The sequence below is a fragment of the Mauremys mutica genome, chromosome 24 (genome assembly GCF_020497125.1).
Source record: "Mauremys mutica isolate MM-2020 ecotype Southern chromosome 24, ASM2049712v1, whole genome shotgun sequence".
Classification (NCBI taxonomy): Eukaryota; Metazoa; Chordata; order Testudines; family Geoemydidae; genus Mauremys; species Mauremys mutica.
Genome location: NC_059095.1, coordinates 13,964,560 through 13,991,611, shown reverse-complemented (window position 1 = coordinate 13,991,611; position 27,052 = coordinate 13,964,560). Strand labels below are relative to the sequence as shown.

The 27,052-nt window shown below is 52.8% G+C and overlaps 1 protein-coding gene across 1 annotated transcript; it reads right to left on the bottom strand.

Moving 5' to 3' along the window:
- Positions 1–7,857: 7,857 nt before the first annotated feature.
- Positions 7,858–20,593, bottom strand: ANGPTL4 (angiopoietin like 4). The gene is made up of 7 exons (XM_044998738.1): positions 19,902–20,593; positions 19,213–19,323; positions 18,514–18,646; positions 11,882–11,995; positions 11,690–11,785; positions 11,102–11,377; positions 7,858–9,859 (listed from the first exon to the last, which is right to left on the bottom strand). Exons 1-7 carry the CDS (start codon positions 20,388–20,390, stop codon positions 9,678–9,680), a joined length of 1,401 nt encoding a protein of 466 aa, XP_044854673.1. The 5' UTR covers positions 20,391–20,593; the 3' UTR covers positions 7,858–9,677.
- Between the last annotated feature and the right edge of the window lie 6,459 nt (positions 20,594–27,052).

Below are 27,052 nucleotides of genomic sequence, written 5' to 3'. Positions count from 1 at the left end.
TGCCATTTTGGATGAAGAGACTTTGATAACCCCCAAAAGGGGAAAGCACACAGTGTCCTGGCCAGAGGGCCAAGCCACGAAGAGAGAGCACCCTGAGTCACAGAGAGAGAGAGAGAGAGAGAGAGAGAGAGAGAGAGGTGGCAGGGCACATGAACGAGTGACAGAAGGGGGCATCGGATCTGGTAGGAGCTAATCCCCGGAGGAGCCAGGAGGTGCCCTAGCAGTGAGTGAACTCTGTGACAGGCAGTACCAGTCTATTGTCCATGCTTTGACTGGGAAAACTAAGCAGCCATGGATTGGTGGCCCCTTATGCAAGTAGAGGGTGTGTGGTACAGTCACAGGATGGTGCAGAAGTGGTCGGGTATCTGTAGAGGAAGAGTCGTCTGAGGATGACTCATGGCAGAGAGTTCTTTTCTGGAAGAGATGATGCTAACATAATGCAGTCACTCCTGTGCAGAAAGATGGGCATGAAGGTCGTGGGAGGGAAGACCAGGACATGGAGGAGAAAGATAATAGGAGGGACTCAGCATTAACAATACAGACATACTCCAGGGATTGTCTTCTTTTCAGAGAACACACGCTGCATTTTTCCAGAATAATATTTTCCTGATGATTCTTTGACTTCAGTAATTGATAAGCTGGGGGGCCTAGGCAGAGAGCCTCAGTATTTGGGGACTGGCAGACAGCATAGAACACAGCCCACCAATGGTGCCACTCAGCATGTCACCATCTGATCAAGGAGGAGTGGTGCTAAGGGAAGCAGACGTATGGCTTTTGCCTCCCTCTTACACCTCAACAAGGCTCTCTCGGTTCCAGTGAGTTAACCTCCTTCAGGAATCCCTTCTCCTTCCTGCAGAGATCTCCTCAGATGTGGTCAGAGGAGCAATCTCACAGGAGTGCCAGGAAGGAGAGCAGCCATCGCTGCTTCACAGAGAGAGTGGGGGATGGCTCCTTGAATGAATGTTTTTCTGTCAAGATGGACACTACTCTGCTCTTGGCAAAACCAATAAGTGATGCACTCTGTCCAGCTCTGTACACGACATGATTAGCACCAATGTGGTGCATAAAGGTAATGGACCAGATACTCAGCTGCAGCTGAGGAGCAGGCAATGCAACTCTGAAGCAGGGGGAAAGGTGGTTGTGAGCTAGGGTGGTTCCTTGATGTAAGTTAGAGCTGTCTGAAGGTTACTTTGATTTGTGCCAGCTGCCAATGTCTCCAAGGAGATCATATGGCAACCAGGGATCCGCAAAGTGTAGAGGCATCCTGGCCACACACCCTTTGCTCTGGCCACATGCTCTCAGGACCAGAGGCAGATTAAGGTTTTGTGGGGCCCTGGGCCAGAGCAAGTGGGGGTCCCCTCCCCATGTGTTCCACCTGTGGCCATGCCCCAGTTCCACCCCTTCTGCCTGTGGCCCTGCACACAGCCCGACCCCTTTCTGCCCTTTCCTCAGGGGTGTTGCCCCTGTTCCACCCAGGGTCCCCCCTCATTTGGCTCCCCCCACTATAGCCCTGCAACCCTTTTTGTTCCTTTCTGCAGCTGTGCGTGTTCGTCACCCAGTGTCCTGCAAGCTTTCTCTTAACCATTGCCAATGCAGGGTGGAAGGAAACAAGGGAGAAGAAACTGGGGGTATTTGCTGTGGGTGAAGGACAGGTATTGAGAGAATGCCACCTTCCAAGAACAACTCTGATGGGGACTCAAAAGTCCTAAAGTCAGGCTTGCTAGCCAGGAATATCACCACCTGCCTGTTAATCTTCTCTCTGAGAGGGACCTCCGTACACCTGTGTCAGCACTAGCCCCGGGGAAGGGCTGTCGCGTGAAGGAAGCGACAGTTCCGTAAATAACAAATGACTGTTTGGCGTGAAAGTGAAGCTAATGGGAGGAAGTGTCTGGCACCTCCATCCCAGGGACTCAGACGCTGCAACATGAGGAGGTGTTTTGCCAAGGGGAGATGTAAAAGGAGTCAGCTGTATTGAGATACAAGTAGGGTACCATTTAAGAGGGAAATAAGGAAACACAATGACGAATTCACCCGTCTGCTGTACATCTGCCTCCCCTCCCCAAGGACCAAGCAAACATAGCCCCTAACAGCACATCTTTCCTCTCAGATCCCGTCTAAACTGGGAGAAGAAACCTCCTGCCCTCAAACAAGATTTTTGAGGATGGATCTAGCAGAGTTTAGTTCCTGTCATAGTTTCAGGGTAACTGCACCTGTATTTCACTCTCCAAGGTACCACCCAGCTCTGTCTAAGCAAGCAAATTGATTCTTAAGGTAAAAGCTGGCAATGCTCCTACTAATACAGCCCAATATGCTGTTGGCCTTCTTGGCAACAAGGGCACACTGCTGACTCATATCCAGCTCATCCATTGTAACCCCAGGTCCTTTTCTGCAGAACTGCTGCTTAGCCAGTTAGTCCCCAGCCTGTAGTGGTGCATGGGATTCTTCCTTCCTAAGTGCAGAACTCTGCACTTGTCCTTGTTGAACCTCATCAGATTTCTTTTGGCCCAATCCTCCAATTTGTCTAGGTCTAGATTCCAATGCCCCCTTCCCTGCTCTTTATGATGTACAAGGAAGTCCTGTCTCACTGTTTTTAAAATATCTTTTTTGGCTTGTGTTTTGTATTAGAAATATCAGGTCTTCCCTACTCTGCTTCTGCTGGAGTATTATACAGTTGGCTGAAGAATTAGAGGGATTTTGATATCATCTGAGACTGAAGGTTGAGCAGTTGGGAGGGGAAGAGAGATTTAATTTGACTTGGTTTTGTGAACCCTTGTGAAAGGTAGGATGGTCCAGTAGTTAGGTGCTAGGCTGGGATATTGAAGATCTGGATTCAGTTCCCTGTTCTGCCATGGGCTTCCTGTCTGACCTTCGGCAAGTCACTTAGTCTCTTACTGCCCCATTTCCCCACCTGTAAAATTGTGATAGTAGTTCGCTGGGGAGGTGTTCAGATGCTGCAGTCGAGGGGACCTGGTATCGGTGTTTGGGCCTGCTCGGTGAGAGTTGTTCTGTGTGTGAACAGGTGGTATCAGAATTGTTTATGCAGTTACAGCTTGTGATTTCTATGGATGTTAATGGCTCTCTGTTTTTGTTTAGTGATACTTATAGTGGTTTGTCTTGTCTTGAACTGCACTTAGGAACCTGAACAATGAGCACATAAAATCTTTCTTTGGGAATACACCTTCTGTTCAAGTATCTCAAAGTGTGTTACAAGTGTCATCACATCACTGGGAAGGAGGTAAGTAGAGTTATTCCTATTTCACAGACAGGGATACTGAGGCGATTACGGGTCACCACCACCATTTACAAAAGCAGAGTCCTAAGGTTAGGCACCTAAATCTATATTTAGGAATGTACTCTAAAAAGGCCTGATTTGTACTGGTGCTGAGCACCCACAGATCCCTGGACTTCAGTGGGTTTTGTGAGTGCTCAGCATCTCTGAGAAACCAGTGGCTTTAGGTGCTTAACTTTAGGTACCATGTGTGAAAACGGTAACCTTATCCTGAAGGAAAACTACTTTGCAGCACCATCTGATGACATGGAGAGTTACACATCAGCTCCAAGCTTCCCGGTTTTCACAGTAATGGGTCAGTCTCTACCCCTTGCTGCAAGGAGATCTGCAATGTCTCAGGCTCTATGGCCTGTTCTTGGTTCTGCAGAAGAAGCCATGGGGCACAGACTACTTCTTGGTCCACCAATGCAGAATGAGAGGGCAGACCCGTTGTGTGGCACCATAATAATGACTTTTCTAGCTTAGGTGAGGGGGTTGGGGTGGGGAGCAGGCCTTGCAAAAGGGAGGAGCTGCCCCCGGACTCCTCCAAAATGAGTTAGGAAGGGGAGGGGCCTTCCAGGCCACAGAGCAGCTCACCAGAAGACATTTAGGCCACAGTTTTACAAAGTAGCTACTGCCTTTGGGTGCGCACCCTGAGATGTCGAAGGCCTTTCTTCCATGAGTGCTAAGCACCACAATGGCAGCTGAAGTCAATGGGAGTCGCAGGTGCTCAGCACCTCTGACAATCAGGCTTCAAGTGTTTCAGGCTGATCACCCAAAAACAGTCTCACACACAACAAAAGGCCACTTTTGAAAATGTTGGTGTTTGTGGTGATTGGCAATGGGTCTGGCTGTAATGGGCTGGGGAGGGCTGTCAGGGCTCCTTGGAAGGGGTGGAGTTGTGGAGAACTTAACTGTTATTGTGCAATTGGCCAGTTTCTCCAGGATTCACACCAGAGTCAGATTCAACTTGTCAGTTTCTCTGTAACAGGATGTTCTACCGTCCCTGGTTCTGGGCTGGCCCTTTCCCGTGGAGAGCAAGTCTTTGGGCTTGCAGTTATCATGGCTGCTTGGCATGACTGCTCCAGCATACACATGTGTGGTGTTTAGATGTTGCTTGTAATTATTAGAACTGGCTGTTGGGAGTCTGAAGGGACAGGAAACAAGGGGGAGGGGGGAGGAGTTGAGGAGGCAGAGTGAGAGTTACAGAGGGTGCAGCAGCAGCTTGGTAAAGAGGTTTCCACTTTAAAAATAAAGTCCTGTTGAAGTTTGTTAGTACCTTGCCTGGTTGACACATGGTCCTCTGAGCAGGATCTTCACAAACCTCCTGTGTTTTAGCTGCATTCTCATGACTAGCAGGGAGCCAGGGCTCATCCATATACAGAATTGCACCAGTTTAACTAAAGGAGCAACAGTTAAACTGACCTAGTTAAACTGGTGCAGCTTTTCGTGCGGTCACTCTTACTTTGGATTAAACCTGGTTTATATTGGTTTAGCTACAGGTAGCGGAATGAGAGCATCCACACACAAAGTTGCACTGGTTTAGTTGGTTTAACGCAGGGGTCGGCAATCTTTCAGAAGTGATGTGCCGAGTCTTCATCGATTCACTCTGATTTAAGGTTTCGTATGCCAGTAATACATTTTAACATTTTTAGAAAGTCTCTTTCTATAAGTCTATAATATATAACTAAGCTATTGTTGTATGTAAAGTAAATAAGGTTTTTAAAATGTTTAAGAAGCTTCATTTAAAATTAAATTAAAATGCAGAGCCCCCCGGGACCGGTGGCCAGGACCTGGGCAGTGTGAGTGCCCCTGAAAATCAGCTCGTGTGCCATAGGATGCCTACCCCTGATTTAACATCACACTTTGAATTAAACCTGTTCAGCTTTATATGTAGATCCCAGCAGTCGTTTCTCTGATTCAACAGTTGTTTCCTTTGCAGCTATTTCTCTAGGCTACAGCATGGCCCTATCATGGGTATAGGGTTACCTAGGGAGGTGCTGGAATCTCCTTTAAAGGTTTTTAAGGTCAGGCTGGGATGATTTAGTTGGGGTTGGTCCTGCTTTGAGCAGGGGGTTGGACTAGATACCTCCTGAGGTCCCTTCCAACCCTGAGATTCTGATTCACTCTTGCCAAAGAAGTTACTATGGTGTGAGAGCTAATCCAAGAGCCCTCCCATGCTATGTGGGGTATTTTCACTGTCAGGAGCTAGTGTGTGGTATATAAGCAAACCACATTTCCTACCCAGAGGCCCTTGGGGCTATGTCAAATCCTCCCAATTTAATAGTGTGCTGGGAGAGCTCATCAGTCTCATGCCACTCCCAGTCCAATGAGCTCCTGACTCCCAGCCCAGCTGCATTGCTGAGCCACACCAGGGCATCAGCACTGATCCATCCGTAGTCTGGCACACACCACTCCGGTGTCACCCTGGATCTGTCTGTGGCCACTGGCTCCAAGCCAGCCGATTGACTCCTGGCAGCCCTGACTCTGAGGCCCACACCGTTCTTGACCTGCACAGGTTCTAGTTATCAGCCCCACATCATTCCCATCTGCCCACCTCTCACTGCACTTTTAATCACCAGTGTGCTGCATGAGATCACATCCCCTCAGGACTCATTGAGGCCTCTATGTGGTCATCCCCACAAAGGACCTCCCCTTGCCACATGCTCCACCTCTCTATCATAGAACCGCCTGGGCACTGCTCTACAGCCAGGGGACATGGAGGAACCTGAACAGAGGTCATGGCAGTGAGTGAAGGAGAACTGATTTTCAGATATACACTATTATTCATTTTAAAGCCTGGACTTAGAGTCTGTTACCACTTTTAAATTCTTGTGGGGTTTTTAAGCATAGCTGCCATTCAGCTAAACCCTTCTCTCTCCAAGGCAGAGAACCTATTCCAAGGGAACAGTTCATTCACAGGTAGGATGGGTGAGGAAAAAGGGCAACTATTTCCAGCAAGGCCGTGGAGCTTTCTGCCCCACTGGGCGCTAGAATTCAGGACACTCTTGTGCTGCACAAATAAACTCGCTGCAGTCCTTAGATGGAAGCTGCTACATAAATGCTTCTTCTTCTTAATTGTTATAAGGCCACAGCATCAGATATCACGTTACAACCAGTAACTTGGTGCTGGCCTGTTTCCTGGGAAGGGGGCGTTTCACATCCACAGATGAACAGGAATATTTGAAACTGCCCTTTCCTCGTTAGCACTGCATGTGGTGTCATTTCTCTCATCACCAGAGGGAGCCCTCATCTTTCATTTGGACCTGAAGATCAAACTGAAATCAGAATTCAAAGCATGCATTGGAAAATAGATGAGGGAGGATTCAGAGGGAATTCCAGTTAAGAGTCCAAGTACTTCCCCGTCCTTGTTAATGTCTGTCACAAGAGTGGAATTTCCCAGAGACAGAAGGCCCAGTAACACTCTTAATTTGTGAATGGTCTCTGCCTAGAGGGCCTCATCCCTCACGGCAAGAAGTGGAATTGGGTAGATCAGGACCAAGGAATAAGTGAGAACAGCCGGGATAGTTCTCCAGCTGGTCAGGGTCAGCTCTTCTGGCTAGCTTGCAAGCTTCCTGGTGCTAGTCTTTTGTGAGAGGTTGGATGGTCTATTAGCTTTGTTCTTCTGGCTGGAGACTTGCAGAAAGCCAATTTCTGCACATTAGGCCCCCCGTGCCAGTAGCTCAGAACAGGAACTATTTCTGGCTGGTGCTGGAAATAAAGGTTGAGTATCATTGGAGAGTAAAGCTGGAAAATTTATTCCAACTGCCATAGAATGAAAATCCAGAAATGAACAGATAAGGGTGTGGCTATTTCACTGCTCTTTGTAGGATTTGTAGGAGCATCTTACTTCAATGAACATAGCACACAGGGCCTCTGACATCTTAACACATGCTGGGACCAATTTAGTTTTGAATGAAACTAACTCCATTTGTCCCCTGTATCTATCCACCAAGGTACTATTTCAGAACACAAGGGGACACAGATAAGGTGTGTGGGGAGGTGTACGTTGCATGGTTTGTATGAGCACTTCCACGCTAGTAGAGAATTTCACACAGCAATTCCTGTGTTGAGTCCAATCATTTGTTGACTTAGTTTATCCTTTTAAATAGAGATTGGATGTCTCAGACACCAAGTGACGGAGAATCCAACGCAGCTCTTGAAAGGGTGCTCCACTAGAAGCAATGGTCAAGTTTGACCCTTCCAATTTGTCTAGCTTCAGCTTCTAGCCATTTGATCTTATTTTTCCTTTGGCTGCTAGAAGAAACAGCCCTCTGATATGAGCGATCTCCTCCCTGCATAGGTAATTATGGGGGGATTGCGTTGGCACTTAATGTTCTCTCCAATAAGCTAAACAGATTGAGCTTCTTTCGTTTTATTGTAAGGCCTGTTTTCCAGACTGCATCATTCTTGTAGCTCTTCTGAGCTCTCCCCAGTTTTGCCTGACATCCTTTAACATGTGAACACCAGAACTGACCTAGCATAGTTGGGACCAAGAGGTGAGTCCCTTACACAGCAGTGCACCAGGTGGCCTCCACCACCTCATTGGCAGTCATATGACAGAACTCAGAACACATGTGCGATATCGATCGGTTTGGTGGGGGTTTTATTAAAAGACATCTGCAGAAAGTCAGATTTTAGTATAAAAGGGTTAGAGCTGAAAATACACAAACTACTGATGATCTTTTTCAAACCCAACATTTATAAATTACACCACATTGTTATTAACACTGCATTTAAATACAGAAACAAATTAAACAGTAAATTCATTAAAAAGATCCAGCATTCTACAAATGACTATTTACAGTATCCAGCAGCTAAGAGCTCTAGCAAGTCAGTCAATATGACTCAAACAGAACAGGATACTTGGGAACACCCAAGAGGGAAACTTGGCCTGTAACAGTTTCAGTGATTATCACTTGACCTAGGGTCTCCCCAAAGATCAGATGCATCCCACAACACCTGCTCCCTGCCTCTAAGACACTCTGGGAAATCCTCAAATCCAGTCACTGAAGACACCAGAATAATATGTGCAGTGTTTAGGGCAGACACCATGTGCGACTGATGCTGCTCCCAGCATCTTGGGGGAACCCTACTGTACCTCACCTTTCAGGGAGATTGTTTCAATTTCAGGTCACAGCCAGGGGACAGGGTCTTCTCCACACTGGGATTTTGGAATCTTGCAAGGAGAAACTAAACCTCCAGGGTAAGGCGATGGAGGGGAAGCACATCCCTTGCTGTGAATTCAGGGTTGGGCCCAGGCCCAAAGGACCGCAAGGGCAGACTGCACCTCATGCCATTCTAGAGGCTGCTCTAGCTGACTCAGAGCAGCACCGGTAGGCTCTCTCTGAAGCTCAGGATTCACAGAGCCAAAAGGGACGTCTATGATCTAGTCTGGCCTCCTGGTAACAGGCAATTGGAGGAATTACTGGGAGAATTCCTAAGGAGGAAACTGTTCTTCCCAGGTGGGGAGGCCAGGAAGGAGGAGTTGCATATAATCTTTGAGGGTGAAGAAAGCTGGATGGACCTCAGTCCCCATTCCTCAAGAGGGGCCCCCAGAACCTTCCCCTTGGAGGAAACAGTCAAATGGTGTTTAAGTAACTGAGGAGACAGGGGGGCAGCTGGGCGGGAGTCATGAGAAACAAGGTGTCAGACCTGAGTTACATTTGCTGCTGCCTCTAATGCTGCTGCTGTGTAACTGACCAGCCATGGCTGGAGGTGGGGCAGACGAGGAGGGTCTGGGGGGGATGGGGGGGGTTCTTGGCAGCAGCACTTTACTGCGGCTCCAAACCTAGGCTAGCTCCCTGCTGAGCTCTGCGAAGAAAAGCCCGACAGTATCAGCAGCCTCTTGGAGGAGGCTCACAAAGCCCCCATGAGCCAGGTGGGAATCCCAGTGAGAGGAGAGGATTAAAGTGGCACATGGGCCCAGGGTGCAGCTGTTCTATCTATGATGTAAGAGGACCCCATTCATCTCACCTCTCCCCAGCTTCAGTGCTGGGACCAAGCGAGCCCCTTGAAAGCATAGTGGCTTTAACTGCAAAGGTAACTGATCAACCAAGACTTAGGACAAAGCTTTGTACATCATTGACTTGGGCAGCAGCAGAGCTGGTCTGTGACTGCTCTCTCAGCTTGTGCGTTCCACAGTGACCCTGTTCAGGGCTTCTTGCCCATTCTGGGAGCTCCCATCCTTTGAGTTCATTGGACCCCAGTAACACTAAGTGGTTATACCTACAGGAAGAGCCTTTGCTGCATTGCTCCGTGCTAGACTCTGCCAGCTAAACAGCTGCTAATGTGAGGAAAGGTTCCCCTCTGAACTGTCATTGTGAGGGCTGCATTTCTGGTTTCTGTAAACACCAAGTGACGGAGCTGCAAATCTGCGCTCCTTTGAGTCTTTCAAGTGGCAGCTAGGTTAGGATTCTGTTTCCAGCTCTGTGGGTCGGATTTTCAGGGTGGTAGATTTCAGTGGGTAATACCTCCCCTTCCATGTCTTCCAGAAGATGCCCTGTTTCCGCTCATGCCGTTGGCGGGGGATGGAGCGGAAGTACTTTCCGTTGAGGTTGGCATGGCCACAAGTGCTGAACCACCAGCCTCCTAGAAGGAAGGAAGGGACAGATTTCAGCCAATGGGAATTTTCACAGCTAAAAAGTCCCATAACAGGATAAGAAGATCACCCCAGATTCAGAGCTATTGCTGCACTTTCCCTTCCAAGCACAGTCTGCTCACCACCCCCCTCAGAGCTCTGGAAGGTTAAAAGACCTGAAGTGTGTACGTGACAGGGGTTTCAGAGGGTCCCATGCTCCAGGGAACTCCAGCACTACTTCCAGGTCTGAAGGGGATCAAGCCACGCAGGCAGCTAGGCCTGCATGACCATCAAAGAGGCCAAATGAATGCAAATACTTCTCTAGCCCCATCCCAGTCATACGGAGCCCTAGGTGGTGGGGCAGACCCATTGATGTGATAGGACTTGTTATTAGCTCCATTTTGCAGTTAGGGACTGGAGGCTGAATTGCAGCAACTTGCCCAGTGTCACCCAGCATGGGGTGGACGGGGAGAGAGACACGGGGCGTGTGTGCGCATGTGCACTCGGAACTGACACCAGATGTCCCAGTTCAGCGCTGTGGCTCAAGACCATTCCACTCCCATCTGCGAGCACACGCCCCATGTGTGCAATCTCTGGCCACTAGAGGGTGCAAAAGTGGAACTGTTGTAGCAGCTGGGAGCCACAGGTAGGCCAAGAGAAAGGAGTAGACTCTGGATGGATGTTACACCGCTAGCAGAGCTAGCCTTGTGGGAAATGCCACGGTTTTGCTTCACACAGGTTGTCTGTTTCATTTGTATTCAATTTACAGTTCAAACAAGCCAAACATTCTGACATGGGTGAATTCCTCTGTTGAACCCATGAACTGGCTCCTTCTTTGCCTGGACAGTTTGAGTCACAGGGAACAAGCTGGGCCAAGTTCTGACTTTGTAACAGAACCTGGAACCATGAGAATATCACCTGGTTTCAGGTTTGATTAGAGTTGCTCACACCGCTTCCCCTTGCGGATCACTTGGTCCCATCCCTGTGGAGAAGGAGGAGGGTGAAGCAGGGGACAAGGTCAGAGTCAAAATACCCAAATGGCCGTTTTTCACCAGTGCCATCTGCCCCAAGCTGTCGGAAGCAGAGTTGTGTTTGCATAGCACCGAAACAAGGCGGGTCTTACACTGGAAAAGGAGAGCTGGGCTTCAAGCAGCTTGGGGCAGATGCAGGAAGACTGCTGCCGCCTACATCCCCACCGAGAAAGACCAGACTCTTGCTTAGGAACACAGCACCTTGCCTTTGCCAGTACTGACCTGACAGGTGCTTGGCACAGTTAGTGTCAGCTTTGAAATCGTTGTCCTGATCTCGAGTGGAGAAGGGCAGCTGTCTGAAGTCCCCAAGGGCATTTTCCAGTTCTCCTGACACAGGTCCGAGGAGACTGAGTGTGTAGGCTGTGTTCTCTCCACCCAGGCTAAAGAGGAACTGAATAAGCTGAGAGTTTCCTTCCCAGTCTTGCAGCTCAATCGAGAGATTGTACCTTCCCTCTTGGACAATGTGGTATATTTTCTCCAGGCCCAACCAGAAATCACCTGAAACACAAGAAACTTTGCATTAGTTGGCATCACACACAAGCGCTATGCAAATCAAGGAAGATGTTAGCATGCAGTGCTAGGAGATTCTCTGGAGTGCACAAAGTGCCTAGGGAGGTCAGTGGGTGCATGCACCCTTGTGTGGTGAACTTCCTCAACCCATTCTCAGCCAGCTGTGCCCACTCGTCCAGCCGGGTATTATGCTGGGTGGAGATCTTTGGTCCACCTCTGGGGCAGTGTGGGGATGGAATTTGCTTTCTGATCAGGGAAAGCTAGAATAAAAAGAATAAAAGTCTTCCACCATCTGCTTACCGCTAAGGTCTCCAAAGCCATTCTTGTAGGCTTCCCAAAGCTGGTCGAAGTCCACGGAGCCATCCAGACGCCTCTGGATCACCGTCCAGCCACCTTCTGCAGGTGGAAGAGATTGTTCACTTATTTCAGTTCTGTTATTTGCAAGACCTGTTTGCAGAATTCAGAATAGCCCGAGGTGCTCCCCTCACTTACCAGCAGTCATGTCACAGTAGACTTTAAAAGGCTGAGATCCCAAGGGCTGGATCTGAAACACATCACTGCTTCTCTCCCCTGCCAGGAAGAGCTGCTGGCAGTCCAGCGGGAGCTCTGCAAATGGACAGAGAGAGAATTTAGAAGAAGCCGTCTCAGCATGCTACTCTCAAACAGGTTTGTTCACACCACAGTCCTAGCGGCTACACACATCTACAGATGAACCCAGCTTAATCACCAGTTTGAATGCTAAAGCTAGAGACTGTTTGTACAGCACCTAGCACAATGGGGCCTGGCCCATGACCAGGGCTCCTAGGCACTGTGGCAATATAAAGAAGTAATAAAAAGCCCTAACATTTTCCAAGGCAGCTCTCTCTAGGCCCTTGGGCTTCTGTTTCATTTTGTACAGAAGTTAATACTGGACTCAGAGGGCCCAGGAAAACAGACAGCTACAGCCTCCCAGAGAACTGGGCCAAGTGTGTAACTCAGGAGGAGGGGCTGGTGAGACAGGTCACATGAGCTGTGCAGAGTCTGCAGACCAGAGGCAGCAGCACTGTGCGGCTTCCAGACATCTCTGGGGGAGCTCAGTCAGGACACGAGGAGGGCAGATGGTAGGAAGGGGTAATGCCTTGCAGAGGGCAATAGGTGCAGAATATTGTTCTAACTCACCCCGACTACCACTAATGCACGAACCACTTGCAAGTTCCACCTGGCTCTCAAATGGGACTTTAGCCGTAGGCTGAGCCAGTTACGCACAGCATTAGTGAGGACCTGCTGCCGGACGGCCTGGTGCACTGCTTGCTGGCTGACACTGGAGCAGGTGCGGAGCAGAGACCATCAGCATATGGTGACCCTTTTGCCCAGAGCCCTCATAAGCCCCCCATAAGCAATGAATGGGGGGAAGTGAGGGACCAGGCACAACCCTGTGGGACTCCCAGCTGCAGGCCAAGACTGGCTCACAGGGGCAGCTCTAGCTTTTTTGCTGCCCCAAGCACGGCAGTCAGGCAGCCTTCGGCGGCTTGCCCGTGGGAGGTCCCCGGTCCCGCGGCTTCGGCGTACCCGCTGCTGAATTGCCGCCAAAGGCTGCCTGACTGCTGCCCTCACAGGGATCGGCAGGGTGCCCCCCGCGGCTTGCCGCCCCAGGCACATGCTTGGAGCGCTGGTGCTGGACGTGGAGCCGCCACTGCTGGTTCAGACACTGAGGGGTTGCCCTGCCAGGGCCCATAAGAAGTCACCAACCCACAGCTGCCATAAGGCCGCTGGCCAGAGGCTCTGACCATTCCCTGCAAAGCATCAGCAAGACTAATTGTAAAGCGAAGAGAAGTTCTGCTCCTCCTGTCCCCAGATGCCTGGACTTTGGCCTCGGCTTTACTGTAACTGCCAGCAAAGCACCATTTCAACAGAACTGGTAAAAGTCCAACAGGCCTAAGAAGAATCCAGTTATAAAACCTGAGTCGAAAGGACAGGAAGGTGTCAGGACACGCAGGGACTTTATCCAGCTTTGCAGAGCATCGAGGAACAGCCACAAAATCAAACCGCTCTTTGTCTGCCTGCAACAGGTGGCAAGAGCCCCTTTCCCGGCATCTCCCCAAACAAAGCGAGGTCTGTTCCTAACGTAGCTGCCTGAGGGAAGCTGGGACGGTGCCCTTTGCATTCAGCTTTAAAACATATTGTCTTTGTTCCCTTGAGCTGCAAGGACAAAATAAATCTATGTCTGTAAATGAAGACAGCCCCCTCCTTTGGGTTTGGCTAACTGGAGCTTGGATTCTTGTGCAGCTGCCATGAGTGCGAGTTCAAGAGGGACTGCAGGGACCTGAGAGTAAACATGAACTTTCCCCCACTTCCTATGCCTTGTTCCTCCACTGGGGAGCGCAGGGACCTCGTTCTCAGCACGGAGCTCCTGGGCCTGCAGGAGTTTTACTGTAAAGCAAGGTACAGTATGTCTTGCGTCATGCAGAGGAGCTGAGCTCTGGTGCGGGACGTGCAGCACTTCACACACGATATTGGGTTGCAGCGGGAAGCTAGCCTTGCACTGAGGGCTCCGAGAACTCGCTGGGCTCCAGCTCAGACAGCACCGGGGGTGGCACCGGACCGGGCTCTGAACTGGCTCCACTGTTCTCCAGCGCACGCTGGAGCTATCTGTCGGGTTTGGTGCAGAGGGCTCTGGAAACGGCGGGACTGCAAGTGAGCATGCTCTCAGCAAACCTTCACTTCAGCCTCACACCCCCATTCAGCACAGCCCAGCCACTCACCCCCTCCAGCTGCTGCGGAAGGGAGGCAAGCAGGAGGGGGCTGGCCCCAGCTGGGAGGGAAGGATGGTGCTCCCCCCCAACAATTGGGGCTGGGTGGGATATGGGGGTCCCCCCTCCATTCCCATCTCTTGAGGTGCTGATGAGAAGGTTCTGTTGCTGCCCCCACAGGAGCGAGGTTTCAGGGATCGCCCCCCTGCCCCCCGAGTGTCCATTTGATCCCCACGCTGGCCCCGAGCCATGCTGGGCTCATGCTGTCAGAGCTCAAGCTGAATGCTACCCAGAGTATCACTAAGGCCTCTCTCACCGTAGTGTCTGGGCAGCAGGCCCAATGGGAAGCGCAAGGAGTGGCACTCGGTGCCAGCACTCTCCATGTGTCCAGGCCAGCAGACAAAAGAGCCCTTCCTGACCTCCGCTGAGCACTGTGGGGTTGTTTTTAAGATAAAGCAAGTGACACCAAGATGCTGCAGGGATGGAAACCCCTGGCCAGGCTTTCAATACCACTCTCCAGGAAAGGCTGACGCCAGGACAAGGGCTCCCCGCAGCCTCCTTGCACCCACCCCTCCCTGCTCTGACATCAGCGTCTGAGTCTGAAGTAGGGGAAAGGTGAGCCCAGCCTGGGAACGCGCTGGGGGAGGGGTTTCTTCCCAAAACAATGAAGCAAGCCTGCTCCCGGGGAAGGGGGAGGGATGGTTAGAAAGGACTTAACTTTCACCCAATTTCCTTCCAGCCAATCACCGTGCTGCCTTTCTGATCAGCCATGCTCCCCTTCCCCAACCAGTGTGGGTTGCACCCTGACTTCGTCATAAGAGCTATTTTCTTGCTAAGGTCTGAACTTTTACCTAGTTGACTCTTTGGGCACATTACTCCTCCTCCCTCCCCCATAACACCATGAAACCAGATGCCCGGAGCACAGGCGAGGGGGTGGGTTGAGAGCTGAAATCACCATTCACCAAGGAGGTGCAGCAGGGTAACCTCTCCCCATGCAAACGGCTCAAGCCTGCAAGGACGCCAGCGCCAGCATTAGAACAGGCGACCGTTCACGCACTGGCCTCTCGATTAGCGTCAGCACTTGGGCTAGGCCATCACTGCTGAGTCCCACCAAGTCATTCATAGACAAGACCAGACCGAACCAGGCCACTCCGAGCCAGGAGCGAGCTACCAGAGGGGCTGTTTAGTCAGGTCAGGGCTGTGACAAATGGCACCAAACCACAAACCACCCTTAACTCACTCACCTACCCTCATCCCAGATCCTGCACCAACTCCCTCTGCTGGGCCTAGCAAACAGGGTCTGGAGAGAGGGCTGAGGAGGGGGCTGGGATTGTTAGAGTTATCCATTACTTTAGTTTGCCATGGGGCTGGGTGCAGGCACTGATTGACTGTCATCCTAAAGCTTTTGACCAGCAGGGTGGTGGACGTGTCACACAGGGCCAGACACAGGTGAGGCAGCAGAAATTACAGCAGGGTGGGCTTGCTTCCCAGTCTAGGACATAGACCCAGTGGCCAGAAGAGATCATATCCTGCATTTTCTCAGGACTACTCATTGCTTCCTTCTCTAATCTGTCCTAACTATCTGCAGAAAGGATGCCTGGATCTCTTGCCAATCCATAAGTCAGGCAGATCACACCACGCTGCCCCAAAGAGATTGCTGGTTGCTGGGGCCAAGAATCTCTGAGCAGCTCCTGTTGAACAGTTACCTCCTTGCTGGGCTTTGCCGGACATACTGCACTGCTCAGCTGCTTTGTTTCCCCTACCGGAGCAGCAATGTTCCCACTAACTGCAGCTGGCTCCATAACCTCAGCTCATTTTGCTTTAGAAAAATACTACAGGTAGCTCTGACTTTAGTTTTTAGCATTGTTAGCTGTGCCGCTTTAAATCCCCGGTGGAAGAGCATGAGCCCATGGGCTAGTAAAAATGAAGAGTGAAGTGTTTGTTTAAAAAAATAAACCCATCAAGGAACGTTAAAACAACAAGGCCCAGCAGAATTACCCCTTGGATTGCCATGTATTTATGGAACGCGAAGGTCACCACCGTCAAGCAGAGAGTAAACACTGTTCCTTGAACACAGGATTGCATTCCAGGCTCAGTTGTTCAAGTGTTTCTTTTACTCCCACTAGGAACTGTTTGCTTTGCTTTCCCCCACCCCGCCTTCCCCAACCAAATTATTTTGGAATCCCAGCACTGCTGGGAGATAGGGTTTAACTTTTGCCTACTTGGCGAGCTGCCAGGGAGGAGAGCGTATGCAGCGCCTGAAGACATGCTCTACCTTCTGCAAGTGATTAAACCTCTTGCTCTTGAGGTTGTTTCAAATCTTCAACTTTTGCACAGTTGGCCGAGTGCCATGCTTAGTCTGTTAACTTGTGTTCGCTGGATGTACATAAAAGGGCCATTCTGAAGAAGTTGCTTACGGGGCTCATTGCCCACACGACCCCCAATGCAGCAGCATTGGGGGACTGGCTCTCCATAGGCAGGGAGCAGCCCTGAGCACCAACCTTCTGAGTGATTGGCTGCTAGGAATGCAGGGGGCAAACAGCCCGGGGAGGACACTGGGGCCAGTACTTGCCGGAAGGCTCCTTCTCCTTGCTAATCAGGGAGGAAATTGAATTGCAGTTGCCAGTCAACAAAAGTGATCAGGCAAATGAAGAGGAACTCAAGGTTTGACCTAAAAGGGGAACCTTCTCTTGAGTGGAACCACCACTGCCATCAACAGAAGAATCATGGCCTGCTCCACAGTGAAAAAGACCTAAGGTTCTGTCACTCTTGGTCATCCTGACCAGTCTTTGCCACCTCCTCTAGCACTCCGTGTGCCCCAGTGTAGAGACAGGGTGTGGGGAGATGCTGCCCTCATAAGAGCATAAGAACGCTCAGACCAAAGGTCCATCTAGCCCAGTATCCTGTCTTTCAACAGTGGCCAATGCCAGGTGTCCCAGAGGGAATGAACAGAACAGGGCAATTGTCAAGAAGTGATCCATCCCCTGTCACCCATTCCCAGCTTCTGGCAAACAGAGGCTAGGGACTCCCTCCCTGCCCAGTCTCATGCCAGCCATGTGGGGCAAGGGCAGAGGGGGACTCGGGAAAGGTTTTCAGGAATGTGGTGCTCTAGTTTGCTCCCCATTGTCCTAATATAGAGGACTCTGGTCCCAAGAACCCAGTGTGACCGAGGGCTAACCCAGCTCAACTGAAAGCTGGCTGGAAGTCCCCCAGGTGTGGCGCGCTATATTTTGGCCTCTCCCTGTCTGCATTCATCTCCTATGCTCTTTGTTCTCTGCCTAGCCCCTGGCGCTTTGTTTTGTTCTTGCAGGGGCAGCAGCAGCCGGGTAACAGCACTTTCTGCTTTCAGTCTTCCCATGTGCTAACTAACTACCCCCCTCTGCAGCCTTTCTGCCTGGAGAGCTTCCTGTGCTTGACACAGAGGGAAAACCCATTTGCCTTCTAAATTGTTCCTATTTGGGTCAGACCCTTTACACAGCCAGCTGGAGAGCGTAGGCATTTCCCTAGTCTGCACAGAGCTCCTGTCTGGGGAGCAGCCTGCAGTACATGGCCCAACAAGCCACTAAGCCACTCGCCCTGGTCCTGCTTCCACTGAACTCAGTGGGAGTTTTCTGTGTGATGGAAGCAGAGCCAGGCTCTTTGTGTGGCCTGAAGGAGGTCGCTCTAAAGGTCACAGGCCCAATGAAAGTGTGTGTGCGCAAACGTGCAGGGAATTGTCCAGCACTCAAGGCACTAACCTGGGACTCCGGAGACTGGGATTCAAAACCCTGCTCAGCCACAGGCTTCCCAGGTTAGCCTCTGGCTCCTTGCACCTCACTCTCCCTCTGTACCATGGGGACAGCCCCAGTACTTCCCTGGTCGTGGGGGTGAGGTGCTCAGACCCCACAGTGACGCAGGTACATAGACTCACAGCTTCCCATCTAATTCCTGTCCTTCGCTGGTGGCAGATGAACCCCACCCCCACCCCGAGGGATACAGGATATGGGAAGACTCCTCAGCTGCATTTCAACCTCCAGATAGAACAAGACTCCTCTGCACAAAACCAATGACCAAGTGCTACCACCATGGCCTGCCAGCCTCATTCAGCCACTTCACCCATTTAGCTACATACCTTCAGGCAGAATTCATCTGCTTCCCACAGGCATTCTCCATATGAGGCTGAAACACTCATGTAAAATCCTTAAATCCCTGCCAGACTGGATCCTGGATCCCTGCTAGATCCTGGAGGCTAGATCCTGCCCACACAGCAGATCCTTCCAGTTCCACTCAACTCCGGTGAAAGCCAATTTCACATCCTGAATCAGGACAATTGAACCTTTTGTTTCTGGGCTGTAGCTGGAACTGCTGACAGGAGGACTCGGCTAACGGGGTGGGAGGGAGGTGACAGATACTCACTCTGTGGCTGTGCAGGTTCCACACTGGCGTTTTGGCTTTGGTTGGTGTGTCTGATGCTTTTCTTCAGGTTTATCCTCCACTTTAGACTCTGAGTTTTGTTGTCCTTAAGATGCAGAGGGATCAACAGATTGACCTGTGCCAAAAACATGGATGAGTTAGCGACTCAGAGCAGACTTGATCCATAGGAGAGCTGGTCTAACGGCTCCCAGAGCAGTTAGTGGTGACACTGCCTGCCTGCTCCAGGATCAGCCCCTAGCATGGCTGAACTCCCCTGGGCAGATTATACAACAGATCTGGTGCTCTGAGTGGCTGTGGTTTTGTACAACCCTGTCAGCCAGGGGTTTATTGTGCAAACAAAGAAAGAGGTGGCAGAGCCGAGCACCTCGGGTCCAGGTCCAGGTCCAATCTAGCTGAACCTCCCCCCGTTTCAGAGCATGCCGGGGCTTGGATAAATGGTTCCAACTTGTGGCCTTTGAGCCTCTGGGTCAGACACACACAATATTTTGTGCCAACACAACAAGCACCTTTAAAGCCCTGTGAAGCTAAATGACACAGAGGCTCGGATTCCTTCCACCGTCCCATGGCAGCCAAGCCCCTAGGCTGGGTCCTGAATTATTAAATTAGGCTCTCGAGAAGCTCCCAGCCTGCTCCCTATTCCCACTGCTATTAGGATTCAGGAAAAGCCCCCGCGGAACTTACTTTGCTCTGCAGGCTTTTAATCTGCAGGTTCTGCTTGTCCAGTTTGTACTGCTGCTGTTTGACCTTCTGCAAAAGCTCCTCGATTCTCGCGTTCTGAGCATCCATTAGGGACTAAAACACAAAGGAAAGGATGAGCTCCGCACACCCCTGTCCCCACGGCCGGGCGAGGGTCACTCGGGGGCGGGCGAGCCCTGCTCTGCCCCGCGTTTGCCGAGCTCCGAGACCAAGGCTGGGAATTTCCCAGGCTACGTTCGCTGCCTCTAGGATTCCTGCCTCTAGGCTTGTCCGGCACGTAGCGCATGAAGCCCTCAGCTGACAGCGCAGCCCGCTGGCCCCAGCGCTGCCTCCGCTTCCCGGCAGCAGCCCCCCGGAGCCGCACTGCCTAGGCATTGGGAGAGGGGAGGGGACTCGGGGACTCGCCAGACCGCTGTCCCCGGGAGAGCAGCGAGCGGCCGGGCGCCTGTGCGCGCCCCTGGCTGACACGGGGGTTGCTTGAACGGACGCAGCCCTCCGGAGAGCCCCCTGCAGGGGCAGCGCAGCGGCGGGGGGACCCCCGGGGCAGGGGCAGCGCAGCGGCGGGGGGACCCCCGGGAGCAGGGGCAGGGAGCGCGGCGGCGGGGGGACCCCCCGGAGCAGGGGCAGGGAGCGCGGCGGCGGGGGGACCCCCGGGCAGCCGGGAGCGGACTCACCTGCAGCGTGCCCAGCTCCTTGGCGCTCTGGTTCTCCGAGGGCCGCCCCTGCAGCACCTGCCGGATCTTGCCCTCGAGCTGCTCCAGCCGGCCCTGGATCTCCGCCTTGTCCCCGGCCATCTGCTGCAGCTTCTCGCGCAGCGCCTCGGAGAGCCCGAAGAGCTGCTGGTCCCGGCCCTGCAGCTCCCGCACGGCGGCCCGCAGCTGCCCGCCCTGCTCCTGCGCCTCGCGGGCCTGGCGCAGCAGCAGCCCCAGCGAGCCGTTGTGGGCGCTCAGCCGGCCGCCCAGCTCCCGCAGCTGCCCCTTGGTCTTGTCCACGTGCTCCTTGAGCCCGTGGCCCAGCTGCAGCAGCCCGTGCGCGATCACGTTCACCTCGTCCCAGGAGGCGAAATGCACCTTCCGCTCCTTGCTGCCGGCCGGGAAGCCGCCCGCCCGGGGGCCCAGCCACGCCGCCGCGCACAGCATCAGGGCTGCCCCCGCCAGCCGCATGGTGCCCGGTGCAGAGCGCAGCGCGGGTACCTGGCGTGGGAGCGCAGCGCAGCCTGGGTACCTGGCGCGTGGGAGCGCAGCGCAGCCGGCCCGGTGCAGAGCGCAGCGCGGGTACCTGGCGTGGGAGCGCAGCGCTGCCTGGGTACCTGGCGCGTGGGAGCGCAGCGCAGCCGGCCCGGTGCAGCAGCCGGCTCAGCCGAAGCGCAGTAAACACCCGGCCGCGGCCGCTCCCCTTTTATAGCCTCCCCGCGCACCTCGCCACTCTGCTTTGCATAATGGCGGGGGAGTGCCCTGGGGAGCGGCCAGGGAGGCTCCGGTTTCTCCTCCTGCCTCCCTGCGCAGCCCAGCCCAGCCCAGCCCAGCCTGGCACGGCGAGGGGGGCTGAGGCTGAGCCCAGCTCCAGGCGTGCAGCCAGCCGCCCTTGCCCGCGTGTCTCCCGCCAGGCCGGAGCTGCGGTCTCCTGGGCACGCAGGAGCTCCCGGGGCCGGGCCCTGCTTGGCGAGCGGAGTTGGAAAAAGCGGGGAGTCCCCGGTCCCTGCGCGGTGGGAGGGGCTGAGGGGGAGCAGAGCTTCTCGGGGGGAGCAGCGGAGACCTGCCCTCCCCGCCCCCCGCTGCTCCCTAGGAGCCCGCTAAGGACCATGCTGCACCCAGGGGCGCCGGCCGCTGTGGGTTTCCTCCCGAGAAGGACGTACCGAGCCCGCCTCCCAGACACAACCCAGGGGACAGCACCTTTGCCTGCGCTAATCGCTAATCGCAACAAAAACATCTCGTGCCCTGGCTGAGTCCCATCCCCCTTAGAGCAAACCACCAGCAAGACCCCTGGGCCTGGGGGGAGCCTGGCTGGGCTGCTCTCATCCAGCCCATGGGCACACCTGGGTGCCACTGACAATGTCACCTCCACTGTGAAGCAAAAGCCCCATCAGCTGCAGGCCTGGACCAGGGGCGGCTCTAGGTATTTTGCTGCCCCCAGCATGGCAGGCAGGCTGCCCTTGGCAGCTTGCCTGCTGGAGGTCCCTGGTCCCGCGGATTCGGCGGCGACTGCGGGAGGTCCCTGGTCCCGCGGATTCGGCGGCGACTGCGGGAGGTCCCTGGTCCCGCGGATTCGGCGGCAGCCTGCGGGAGGTCCCTGGTCCCGCGGATTCGGCGGCAGCCTGCGGGAGGTCCCTGGTCCCGCGGATTCGGCGGCGACTGAGGGAGGTCCCTGGTCCCGTGGATTCGGTGGCACGCCTGCGGGAGATCCCCGGTCCCATGGATTCGGCGGCACTCCTGCGGGAGGTCCACCGGAGCCGCAGGACCAGCGGACCCTCCTCAGGCATGCCGCCGAAGGCAGCCTGCCTGCCGCCCTTGCGGCGACCAGCAGAGCGCCCCCCGTGGCTTGCCGCCCCAGGTACGCGCTTGGCTTGCTGGTGCCTGGAGCCTCCCCTGGCCTGGACCTACCCGGAGAGGAGGGGGTGCCCTAGGGCTCAATCTGGATGCTTTGTGCAGGGATAAGGCCTTGTGCCTTCTCAGTTCCCTGCTAGATTCTCTGTTTTTGGCCCAGGGACTGGCTGCGGGGGGCATGCTGGGGGCAGTGCTGACTGGGGCACTCCACGGATGGGCACAGCGCTGCCCGGGGGGCAGCATGTGGCACTGTCTAGCCAGCTCTCTGTTTTAATGAGTTTGGGTGCCTGCCTCTGCCTTGGTACTAGTGGGTTTAGATGGTTCTGTCTCATTCTTGGGGGTATGAGGAGGTTTGCCCTGTCCTCTGGTGGTCTGGGTGGGCCAGTTACCCCTGGATTGATCTGATAATTTGTGTTTGGCTAAAGCATCTTCCAGAAAGGCATCAGGCTGCATTTGAAAACCTCAGGAGATGGAGAATCCACCCTTCCCTTGGTAGTTTGTTCTGACGGTTGATCACCCTCCCTGTTCAAAATTGGTGCCCAATTTCTGATGTGAATTTGTCTGGCTTCAGCTTTCAGCCACTTGTTCTTATTCTGCCTTTCTCTGCTAGATTAAGGAACCCTTAATACCCTCTGTTTTCTACCAGAGAAGATACTTATACTGTAATCAAGTCATCACCCAATGATTTTTTGGATAAACTAAGTAGACTGAGCTCTTTAAATCTCTCATCGTCCGGCATTTCTCCAATCCTCAAATAATTTTTGTGCCTCCTTTCTGCATCTTCTCCAATTTTTCAACATCCTTTCTAAAACGTGGACCCCAGACCTAGATGCCGTATTACAGTATTGTCTCACAGTGCTGTACACAGGGGTAAAATGGGTTCCCTACACCTACTCTCCCATTTATACATTGCAGGATTGCATTAGCCTTTTTTGCCACAGCATCACGCTGCGAGCTCCTTTTGAGTTGCTTGGTACTATGACTCCTAAATCCTTTGGAGTCCCTGCTTTCCAGACAGCGAACCATTCTGTAGGTGTGGCCAACACTTCTTGTTCTTAGTTGCATTACTGTGCATGTGGCTGTATTAAAAAACATCTCGTTTGAATGGGCCTCAGCTTCCCAGATCACTCTGTATAACTGCCCTGCCCTGGTTGGTAGTTACCACTCCGCCACTCCTTGGGTCATCGTCGAAAGCTATGAGCAGCAATTTTACATTTATTTCCAGATCACTGCTAAAAACACTGAATACATCTAAAGTCCTGGTCCAGGCAGAACCCCACTAGACTCACCTCTGTTCAATGATTCCCCATTGACTACTACTTTTCTGAGACCTGTCAGTCAGCCAGTTCTTAAGCCATGTAATGTGTGCGCTGTTGAAGTGGTACAGAGCTAGTTTTTTAATTAAAATGTTGTGCAGTACTAAGCTAAATGCCTTAGGTAAGTCTAAGTCTGTCACATCAACGCAGTTATCTTCTTCAATCAAACTTGTGGTCAGGTAGCCCAGTGGTTTTCAAACTGTGGGGCATGACCCTTAAGCTCTGCCCTAGGGGGGCATGGAGGAACCTTTGCGGGGGTGAGCGGCGATGCCAGGCAGCTTGGACCAGCCCCATGCAATGGGGCTCGGGGAGGGAGCTCTGCCACCTCCACCCCGACTCACCTCAGCAGGCCACCCAGCCTGTGGTTCAGTGTGAACATCCACTCCCAGCAGCCTCTGTGCCCAGCACTGGCTCCTCCCCCAGAGACCATCGCCTTCCCCCACCCAGAAAACCCGAGCTGAGGGGAGCAGGTATTGTGTCTATTTTTGTCTGGTTCGGGGAGAGCAACCAAAAATTCTGACTCAAAGAGGGCAGGGTGGAGGGGCTCAGCTCAAAAAGTTTGAAAACCGCTAAGTTAGCCAGTACTGAGGGCATTGCTTGGTGGTTTCTGTTAGGAGGAGAAGTTGATGAGTCAGGCGTTGCTTTGGTGTGGTCCTGTTTGTTTACAAAGGATGTCCACACAGTCCTGTTTCCCTGTCCACAATAGGAACTAACAGTAGTAACAGTTTCCGTGGTTACAGTTGGCCTCCACAGTGACAAAGCCTTGGCTGCGATGATTTAGTTGGTGTTGGTCCTGCTTTGAGCAGGGCAGGGGATTGGACTAGATACCTCCTGAGGTCCCTTCCAGGCCTGATATTCTATGATTCTATGAGTCCTGTGCCCCGAATAAATTCTTTCTCACTCTGCTTCCCCCAGGGCCACACTCACAGCTTCTCTTGCTTTCCTTTGTCTGTCTGTCTGTCTGTCTCTCTCTCGCTCTCTCTCTCTCAACCAATACATCCCCTAGGCCTGCATTTTGCCAGCAGCCCCAGGAAACCCTTCTTATTCTTGCTGGGTTAATTCTTGCTCCGTCATTGCCATGTGGCCCAGTGCCTTGGGTGGTGGCTTTTATTGTTTCAGCTATCACCACGTAAAGGGGGACTAATTGTTCCTTCCACTTAGCCTGAATGAAGGGGGGAGAGGGGGAGTTACCACATCTATCAGCTTAAACCATGTCTGGGATTGATGGGGCCATTAACACCTTCCAGCCTAATGCTTGTAATTTTATGAAATAATAAAATCAGGTTGGTTTGACAAAACCAGTTTTCCATGTTGCCTGGCATTAATTATATTCCCATCCTTTAATTCTTTATCAGTTGAATCCCATATCAGCCTTTCTGTTGTTTTGCCTGGGATTGATGTCGGGCTAACAGGCCTATAGTCACCCAGGTCACCCCACTTGCTCGCTCTGAATATTGGAACAACATTAGCACTCTTCAGTCTTCTGGAATTTCCCTGGCATTCCAAGGTTTAGTAAAAATGAACCTACGTGGGCCAGAGATCTCCTTAGCCAGTTCTGTAAGGACTGTTATCAGGCCTACTGATTTAAAAAGGTTTCTCTCTCAAGTAGATGTTGTTTAACACACTTTTCAGTTACTAATGGATTAGAAAGTACTTCATCGTCGTCATGAGATACACATATCATCCTGCTTCTTTCTAAACGCAGAACAGAAATATTTATTGAACACTTTCCCCCTATTCTTAAGGGCTTGGGTGAATCTGCCTCATTCTTGATGCGTTTTGGTGGTTGTGTCCCATTATCAGTGGGGTTGGGCGGTTTTATCCCATTCTTGGGGGAAGTGGATGGTTCTGTCCCATTCTTTATGGGTCTTGGTGGTTCTGGCCTGTCCTTGGGTGTGTTTGGGGGGGTTGGGTGGTTCTGTTCCATTCTTGATGGGTTTTTGGTGGTTCTGCATTGTTCCCAGAGGGCATTGAGTGGTTCTGCCCTATTCTTGGGTAAGGGGGTTGGTTGGTTCTGTATTAGTATAGTACAGCCAGGTGCAGGTGATTGTTGGTGAGAACAGAAGTTGGGGGTGATGAGAAATGACTGTTGCTGGGGAAGCTGCAGGTGCCGAGTTTAACTGAAAGTCGTTGTTTTCCCCCAATGAACATGTGGCCTGGGCCATAGTGTCTGCTGTAGGTTATCTTCTGCCATCAGAAATCAGGGCACAGGCAGGGCCCGGCAGCACAATGTCCCACAAAGGGAAGGCTTCACCACTCTCTCCCCTCCATCACAGGGCGTTAGTGCCAGTCAGATTTTGCAATGGGGGAAGTGATTATTCACAAATAATACACAAATGAGAGCGGGATATAATTGTCTGGGTTTTATAAGAGGCTGCGCATTGCACAATCCCTAATGTTTGCTCAGCAATAATCTCCCACTTCCCTTGTGTTGGCCTAATTCCTATTTTCTATCAGGTGGTTAGTGCCTTGGGTCAGCTTTGACCAATAAATGCCAAAGCCCATCCATTCCAACAACGCTCAGCCAGTGACAGGGCAATGGTTCGAGGTAATGCTGGGAAAAGCTGAGGTCTCAGGCTGAATAGCCGTACAGGATGGCTCTAGTGTCCAAGCAGAGGAGGGGAGTGGATGCGAGCCCCATTTCTACCCCCAGCTGGGGTCACAGCTCCCCATGACTAAATGGAGGGGCCTAACCAACTGTTTTCTGTTGTCACAAGGGGTCATGGGCTGGAATGACCAGGCAGAAAGCTGCTGCTCCAGCCTTCCCTTCCCCTCTGCCTCCCTTGGTCTGCGTTCTTCGTCATCTCCCAGGCCTTCTCTCCTCCTGTGCCCCCATTCCATCCCTCTCTCTCGGGCCTGTCTGGTCCACCTCCCCCCAGCAGCCCCCTGCAGCCTGCTCCCTTCTGGATCCTTGCTCTGTGCCTGCCCTGTCTCTGCATGGAGGAGGAGCCGGTGCTGGTCACAGAGCCCAGGGGTCATTTTATCAACAGGGGGTTGTGAAGATTTTTTGAAATATATATTGTTTAACCTCTGGGACTGTTTGATTTCCCAAAGGCATCTCCCAGAAGAGTGGCTGCTGCCTTCACTCTCCAGTCCCCGGCACTTGGGTATGTCCGTGGGGTGGCTGCCTTGAAATCCTCAGCCCCCCTGTCCTCAACTGAGTTCTGGGGGGCCACTATGCAGTGAGGTGAGGGGAGAGGCACCTCGAGTTGCTCTGGCCTGGTCTGCACTAGATTTTTCCCTCCCCAGATTTCCCCATGAAGACCAGGAGCCTCCTGTCCCCCGCCAGGCTCGTTCCATATCCCGGGGGTTGTAGACGGCGGGAGTCACATTCACTGACCTGCTCCTAAGGGCGATGTGCCCAGGTCGGGGCTGTCGGTCAGTCATGTCAGCAGACTGCACCCTGCACCCTGTGTGTGCCAACAGGATAAGGTCTGTCGTGTAGCCAGCCCTCAGAGCCCGAGGCGGCGGCCGGGAGCAGGGCCTCTCCAGATCTCTGGAAGACTCGGAGGAGAGAGGAGGGCTGGGCAGGGGACAAAGGGAGAAGGTGGGAAAAGAGAGGAGACAGCAGAAGGAAAAGAGCAAGAAACAAATGCTCCAGAGCCACCTTGTCTGCCCCACCCCCACCGCTGCCAACACCCAACCACAGGGGGAAAGGGCTGGCTCAGGGACCCAGAAATGGGGCAAGAAGGAGAAATCAGGGAGATGTCCTGGCCTGTGGGAGGGGGAGCAAAACCCCGACTGGGCCTTCTGTATCCCCTCCCCTCCCCCAACAACCCTCACCCCAGCAGCCCCGTCCCCCACCAGTCCCCCTTCCATCAAACAACCCTCATCCCCCCAAAATTCCCCACTGAAGAGCCCTACCCCAACCCCCCCCTTTGCTCCACCTTTTCGCTCTCTCTCCTTCCTCCTCTCTCTTTTTACCATCAGTCACTTTTTGGGAGGGGGTGGGTGGGATTTTCTACT